Here is an 8411-nt window from a genome sequence, read left to right as displayed (position 1 = left end):
GGCTCCAGGCTGAATATTTGCCATTTACCACCACTCTCTGACTTCGACCGGTTAGGCGGTTTTCTATCCAATTGGCCAAATTTCCCTCTCTCCCATGCCTCCTGACTTTCCGCATTAGCCTACCATGGGGAACCTTATCAAATGCCTTACTAAATTCCATGTACACTACATCCACTGCTCTACCCTTATCCACATGCTTGGTCACCTCCTCGATGAATTCAATAAGACTTGTAAGGCAAGACCTCCCCTTCACAAATCCGTGCTGGCTGTCCCTAATCAAGCAGTGTCTTTCCAGATACTCATAAATCCTATCCCTCAGTACCCTTTCCATTACTTTGCATACCACCGAAGTAAGACTAACTGGCCTGTAATTCCCGGGGTTATCCGTATTCCCTTTGTTTTTGGACAGGGGCACAACATTCGCCACTCTCCAGTCCCCTGGCACCACCCCCATTGACAGTGAAAATGTCACATTGGTGCATTGAACTTTAATGGTTGACATGTACAAATGCTGTGGGCCTCCCAGCATTTCCAAAGAAGGAGACCAAAATTCAGGGTTGCAAACATAAAATAGTCACTAATAAATCCAGTCAGGAATTCAGAAGATATCTCTTTATTCGGGCATTGGTGAAAGGGTGGAACTCCCTCCAGGACAGCGACTGGTTTACATGAATAACAGAGGGATTTACATGAGGGTTACAATCTTGGAAAACCTCACAAATGGTGAACATAGTTTGTAGTGGGAGACAATTGGTTAGCTTCCAACAATCCAAAAATCACATTAATGTAGAGGATAAAAAGCAACAAAAATAACATTTTTGACAAATATTAATAAATTTCCAAATTTGCAGGCGATACTAAGCTAAGGAGAATAATGAATTGTGAGGATAATGTCGAGTGATCTGTAGAGTCATTGAGTTATACAGCATGGAAACAGACCCTTCGGTCCAAGTTGTCCATGCCGACCAGTTATCCTAAATTAATCCAGTCCCATTTGCCAACATTTGGTCCATATCCCTTTAATTTCTTCCTATTCATATACCCATCCAGGTGCCTTTTTAAATGTTGTAATTATACCAGTCTCTACCATTTCCTCTGGCACTCATTCCATACACACACCACCCTCTGCATGAAAGGTTGTCCCTTATGTCCCTTTTAAATCTTTCCTCCCTTCACCTTAAACCTGTGATCTCTAGTTTTGGACTCCCCTACCCTGGGAAAAAAGACTTTGGCCATTCATTCTATCCATGCCCTTCATGATTTTATAAACCTCTGCAGTCCAACTTCGATTATCTGAACATCACTTTTCCAAATTTCGGATTATCCGAACAAGATCTCAAGGTTCCAATGCTTGAGTAAACTGTGTTATCTGAACATTCAATTATCTGAAAGTTTGATTATCTGAACAAAATACTCCCTGCCATGTCATTTGGATAATTGAGGTTGCCCTGTAATAAGCCACACCTCAGCCTTCGATACTCCAGGGAAAATAGCCCTACCCTATTCAGCCTCTCCCTATAGATCAAACCGTCCAATCCTGGCAAAATGATTGTAAATCTTTTCTGAACCCTTTCAAATTTCACAACATCTTTTCTATAGCAGGGAGACCAGAATTGAACACCGTATTCTAAAAGTGGCCTCATCAATGTACTGTACAGCTGCAACATGACCTTCCAACTTCTGTATTTCAGAGGGACACTGATAGGTCAAATGGGCAGATACCTGACAGCTAAATTTCAATGCAGAGAAATGTGAGGTATTGCCTTTTGGTGGAAGAAACATGGAGAGACAATACAGGCTCAATGGTAAAACTTTGAGGGGAGTACAGGAGTATGATTCACCTGCATGATTCTCTGAAGGTGGCCAGGCAAGTTGAAACATTAGTTAACAAGGTTTATAGGATTAGATTAGATTCCCTACAGTGTGGAAACGGGCCCTTTGGTCCAACAAGTCCACACCAACACCCTGAAGAGTAACCCACCCAGACCCATTCCCCTCTGACTAATGCACCCAACACTATGGGCAATTTAGCATGGCCCATTCACCTGACCTGGGGTTAGGATCCTTGGGTTTATAGAGTCATAGAGATGTACAGCATGGAAACAGACCCTTCGGTCCAACCTGTCCATGCCGACCAGATATCCCAACCCAATCTAGTCCCACCTGCCAGCACCCGGCCCATATCCCTCCAAACCCTTCCTATTCATATACCCATCCAAATGCCTCTTAAATGTTGCAATTGTACCAGCCTCCACCACATCCTCTGGCAGCTCATTCCACACATGCACCACCCTCAGCATGCAAAAGTTGCCTCTTAGGTCTTTTTTATATCTTTCCCTTCTCACCCCAATCCTATGCCCTCTAGTTCTGGACTCCCCGACCCCAGGGAAAAGACTTTGCCTATTTATCCTATCCATGTCCCTCATTATTTTGTAAACCTCTATAAGGTCACCCCTCAGCCTCCGACACTCCAGGGAAAACGGCCTCAGCCTGTTCAGCCTCTCCCTGTAGCTCAGATCTTCCAACCCTGACAACATCCTTGTAAATCTTTTCTGAACCCTTTCAAGTTTCACAACATCTTTCCGATAGGAAGGAGACCAGCATTGCATGCAATATTCCAACAGTGGCCTAACCAATGTCCTGTACAGCCGCAACATGACCTCCGAACTCCTGTACTCAATACTCTGACCAATAAAGGAAAGCATACCAAATGCCTTCTTCACTATCCTATCTACCTGCGACTCCACTTTCAAGGAGCTATGAACCTGCACTCCAAGGTCTCTTTGTTCAGCAACACTCCCTAGGACCTTACCATTAAGTGTATAAGTCCTGCTAAGATTTGCTTTCCCAAAATGCAGCACCTCGCATTTAAATGGAAGCATAGAGTATAAAAGCAAGGAAGTGATGCTACACTTCGACAAATCATTGGTCAGACTACTCTTGGGGATATTGTGTTCCGTTCTGGGCACCTTACTTAAGGAAGAATGTTAAAGCCCTGGATAGAGTTCAAAGAATGTTTACGAGAATGATGCTACCAATGAGGAATTTTAGATACAAGGAAAGATTCAAGAAATTAGTCTTATTTTTCTAGGAGCAGAGAAGATTAAAATTATGAACAATTTTGAGAGGGTAAAGAAGGATATTCTGTTTCCACTATTTGATACATCAGTATCTGGAGTTTCAAGATTGTCAGCCAGAGAGCTAGGAATGAAATGAGGAGAAATGTCCTTAGTCGGAGAGTTGTTAGGATGTGGAATGCACTGCCTGGGAGAGAGGTGGACGCGGTTTCCATTGGAAGTTTCAACAGAGAGTTGGATAGACAATTGAAAGTGATGAATTTAGCTATGGAGGATGAGACTAGTTGGGTAGCTCTTTCAGGAATTGGTACAGACACAATTGAATAGCCTCCTTCTGTACTGTGAATTCTATGGTTCTGTGCCTACTAGAAATAAAATAAGGCTTTTCCCTCTTGTATTCATTGAGACATGTCACATGAAATTATGACGCAAAGAGGAGCAACATTTTGGTCCTGTGTGAGCACATAGTACTGGTGGGTTAGCAAGCAAATGCTAATGGGTAAAGCCGTTGACATGGGGAATGCACCAGTTATATGATGATTGATAGTTAAATGCCAGGCTTTGCTTAAACTTAAACTTGGCAGGTTGACTCTGATTTTGTCAAGGCATTGCCCTGAGAAACAGACCGGATGATAGCTGTCAGCTACTTTGTTCAGTTTTTTTGGGCACATGGTCTTCCTGGCTGTGGCTAGTCAGCTTCTCAGTGTAGCCCTCTTGCATGTACTGAAAGTTATATATACAAGGCCCTGTTTTCTGTGGACACTGGTCTCCCTAACAATATAAATTATCAGTGGTTAGATGCCTACAAACCCTTAACTGAATATTGCTGAAAAGTGGGTTGTTGCTGAATCTTTTCATCTTGCACTCATCAGGATCAAGGCAAGAATGCTAAATTTCAAACAATCAGGTGCAGGGACCCATTCTCTGCAAACCAAAGGAATATATATCCAGCCTTCTGCCTTTTGTGGATTACCTGGAAGCTTGGGGGACCTGTAGTTTTCTGTTGCATTCTCCATGGTAACATGTAAGCTAATCAGAGTGCTGGTTGATGGGAATGCAGATTTGAGCACTTGACAGTCGCACTGTGGTAATGTTCCCGACTTAGTAAACCAGAGGGTCATGCTATTGCTCTGGGGACGCTGGTTCAAATCCCAGTACAGCATCTAGTGGAATTTAAATTCAACCAATGATTTCCTTTAAAAACATTGTCTAGAACATAAAGCTGGTCTCAATAATGGTGACCGTGGTGATTATTGTCAATTTGTTGTGAAAACTCATCCGGTTCACTAATGTCCTTTAGGGAAGGAAATCTGCTGTCCCCATCTGGTCTGGCCTACATGTGAGTCCAGACCTACAGAAATGTGATTGGTTAACTAGACCACCCCAATTAAAAGTCAATCAGTTCAAGGACAATTAGGGATGAGCAATAAATGTCAGCCTTGCCAATGACATCCACATCTCCTGAAAGAATGGATTCCTTTTGTTAAATTTGAGTGTGACTTGGATATGTTTAGAGGGGAGCAGAAAGATGTGGACCATGCAAACACAGCATTCATTAAACCTCTGCTGAGAATTATGCTTCACATTCAAATTGTTTTCATCTAAACCTATCAGCAGCAGATCCTTCTGTTCCTCTGCTTTTCATGTACTTCCTTGGCTATATCTTCAATCCATTGATGCTGTTAACATTAGACTCCCTACAGTGTGGAAATAGGCCCTTCGGCCCAACCAGTCTACACCGACCCTCTGAAGAGTAACCCACCCAGACTCATTTCCCTCTGACTAATGCACCTAACACTACGGGCAATTTAGCATGGCCAATTCACCTGACCCACACATCTTTGGACTGTGGGAGGAAACCGGAGCACCCAGAGGAAACCTACGCAGACCCGGGGAGAACGTGCAAACTCCACACAGACCGTCGCCTGAGGCTGGAATCAAAGCTGAGACCCTGGCGCTGTGAGGAAGCAGTGCTAACCACTGTGCCACCGTGCCGCCCCCAAATCCATGTGATAGTATACTCTCACCACTCTCTGGAAGCTTCTTCTGAAATCCTTCATGATTTTATTAATCACCACCTTATATTTGCGATCCAGAACCTGCTGAGCCAAGTGGCCTTTTTCTGTGCATTAGGTATTTCAGTGAGGGCAACATTTCACAGTATTGAATATTTCAGAACTCTAAGTAAAGGTGTATGATTAAAGCTCAGCAGTTTATAAAATCCTCTGAGATTGTGTTAAGGGACAGAGTTCTAAATTATCTGGCTTTACCTTCTACCATCCTGTTTGAACAAAATGCTGATCTGATTGGGAAAATGAGAAGCTACAGAAAGCAGCGCTGATCTGATTTCTGTTCCATTGCCACTATTTCTGTGTTGCTTTGTGTGTGCTGATTGACTGACTGACTGACTGTCTGTCTGTCTGTCTGACTGACTGGGAATGGGCCACAGCTGCCAGAGCAGCTGCTTTCTCAGCTGGTCATCGCCTGAAACTGCTGCCCATCCGACTATGAAACAACAAGAGCAGCGAAACCGACAGAGAGACAGTTTTTCAGAAACCCCTGAGAGACTGGAGCCCCCAGCTCTCCATTGTACGGCTTGAGTAGAATTTTTCACTAACAGGTCATTCACCTCAATGTGTCCACGTCTGACATTACGCTGCACACAAACCTGTTCTCAGCCTCATTCATCTCAGGTATCAGCTTACCCTCCTTTTCGTCCCATAGTGGTTTCACTTCCCCTTAAAAGTATGTATTGTTCTTCTCTACTCTCTGGGAAAAGAGGTTTCTCTTGAATTTTCTGTTGGATTTGTTGCTAGCTGTCTGATGGAGATTGTCCCCTAGTTTTGGACTTTGCCACAAGTGAAAACCTCTTCTCCACATTGACCCTGATCAGACCATTTTATCATTTTATACCATTTTAATTGCAGAATCCAAATACTTGAGCTGTTAAATTCGAAGGACAGTGAGTGAGCGGCTGTTTTGTGTGGAATAAGGACCTTATTCTCTAGCACTATCATTACCCACCTACCCCACCCCATATCTGCCCTACGCGGTGTATTTATGAATTGCCCTTGTCCTTGTTCGCTCTTGATGCCAAGGTGCAAGGCTGGACATATTCCTTTTGTTTGCAGAGGATGTGTCCCTGTAAAAGATTGTAGGCCAACAGTGGAAGTGAGCCAAGTTATGAGCTCAACTGATTACCTTAAATTGGTAGCTAGTTTGAGGAAGCTGTTCAAGCTTTGAGCCTTTCTTTTGGCAGAAGTTTGGTGAGCACATGATTTCCTGATGCTGTATCCATGGCAGCACCAAAGCTTATCAGAGCCAACTTACTGACCAATCAGTCTCCTTTTCTGCTGTCGTATAAATTGTGATGGTCTGAAATTAAACCTGATTAGTGAAAGACAAAAAAACTTCAGCAACTTGTCACTGTTTTCAGCAGTGTTCAAATTCTGTTCTACCATGTGGATCTTTATAAGTTTTGGGTCACTTAGCTGATGTTTTTCCTACTGAACAGGACAGTGCTGGGTCAGGGCGGCAGGAAATGTACTGTGCAGCTGGTCTTGGAGTGCCTCATATTGGATACGAAAAATCAACCTGGTTCCATTGATATCCCTCATTTTGGATGATTCAGATGCAACTCTTTAGAATATTGAAACAGGGGGCCATTCAGCCCTTTTAGTCTATTCCACCAATCAATGCGATTGTAACAAATCTGTATGTTAATTCAATTCACTTACCTTTGCTCCAATATCCCTCTATTCCCATTGAAAAGAAAATCGATCTCCGATTTAAAATGTTTAATTGCTCTGCTGGTTATTTCACACTTCCACCAGCCTTTGGTTAAAAATATTTCCCTCCTGATTGGGCCTAGCTTAATTTAATGTCCATTGGACCTCTCTCATCGGGAGGTAAGTGACTCTCTCTTTACCCTGTGTTTATTCAAAGTCCTTAAAAACTGTAATCAGATCACCTCCCCAGGCACAGCTTATTTATGCAATCCCTCCTCAAAACCTAATGTTTGGAATGCTGTTGTTGGTGTGTTCTGTATCGCAATGTCTCTGTGGTCTTGTCATCCTTGCCAACTGAGCCTTGTACAGACATGGTGTCTACTTTCCTCCTTCCTCCCCATATCCGCTCCCAAACCCAGGAATACTCAGGCTCCTCCCCAAAACGGAAACGAGGCGACGAATCCGACGAAGGGATCGGTTCTCCCGATTCTGCGGATGAAGAGCTGGCTGAGCTAAGGCAGCACCTGGAGAAGGAGAGGCTGATCCGGATCACGCTGGAAGAGAAGGTTTGTTTGGTTCTTTGCTCCAGAGGCTGCCATGTGGGGCCATGCCTCCCTCCACAATCTGTCTGTGACGTGGTCCTCTGGCCTGCCCTCGGGCTTTGTACTTGGCGGCAGACTCCACCTCCTCACCAACCGGATTGTTGGTCATGTTCCTCACACGGTGCCCACTTCCACTGACTTGACATTGTCTCCCCCACTTCTGACTGAAGTGTGTGAGGCCCTCCCCACCAAAATGACAGCGTGGAGTCCCCCTAGAGCTGGGAGAGTGCCACTGCAGCCTGGACTTGCACCATTGCAGAGAAACACAGGCTGAGTTCTTGTCAGTGTCCCCAGTCCCACCGCTGCTCCTGGATTGTGTGGACACAGGAACCAATTTGGACTGCAGCTGAGGAATGAAGTGTGTATCCAGACCATAATGCCACAGATACACGTGGACATCCAGAACAGTCACACTCAGCAGCCACTCAGGAGGTTGAACAGTTCATCCACTACACTAAACATTGATGACTGTATCGGCGCTACCTCGTGCTCCCACGAGGAGGTTGAACAGTTCATCCACTACACTAAATATTGATGACTGTATCGGCGCTACCTCGTGCTCCCACGAGGAGGTTGAACAGTTCATCCACTACACTAACACCTTCCACCCCGACCTCAAATTCACCTGGACAGTCTCGGACTCCTCCCTCCCCTTCCTAGACCTTTCTGTTTCTATCTCAGACGACCGAATCAACACCGACATCTACTACAAACCGACCGACTCCCACAGCTACCTGGACTACACCTCCTCCCATCCTGCCCCCTGTAAAAACGCCATCCCATTCTCCCAATTCCTTCGTCTCCGCCGCATCTGCTCCCAGGAGGACCAGTTCAAAATACGTACAACACAGATGGCCTCCTTCTTCAAGGACCGCAATTTACCCCCCGACGTGGTCGACGGTGCCCCCCACCGCATCTCCTCCACTTCCCGCTCCTCCGCCCTTGAGCCCCGCCCCTCCAACCGCCACCAGGACAGAACCCCACTGATCCTCACCTACCACCCC

At 45.0% G+C, this 8411-nt stretch overlaps 1 protein-coding gene across 1 annotated transcript in view; it reads left to right on the top strand.

Annotated features, from left to right (window-relative positions):
* The window catches only part of LOC122542302 (transcription factor AP-4-like), a 41055-nt gene that overhangs the window by 20102 nt on the left and 12542 nt on the right, over positions 1–8411 (top strand). Inside the window, exon 4 of the mRNA XM_043679912.1 lies at positions 7225–7371. Within this exon, the coding sequence (XP_043535847.1) occupies positions 7225–7371 (147 nt within the window). The remainder of the gene's footprint in view (positions 1–7224; positions 7372–8411) is intronic.

The sequence above is a fragment of the Chiloscyllium plagiosum genome, chromosome 39, assembly GCF_004010195.1.
Source record: "Chiloscyllium plagiosum isolate BGI_BamShark_2017 chromosome 39, ASM401019v2, whole genome shotgun sequence".
NCBI lineage: Eukaryota > Metazoa > Chordata > Chondrichthyes > Orectolobiformes > Hemiscylliidae > Chiloscyllium > Chiloscyllium plagiosum.
This window is presented reverse-complemented; position numbering and strand designations above follow the sequence as displayed.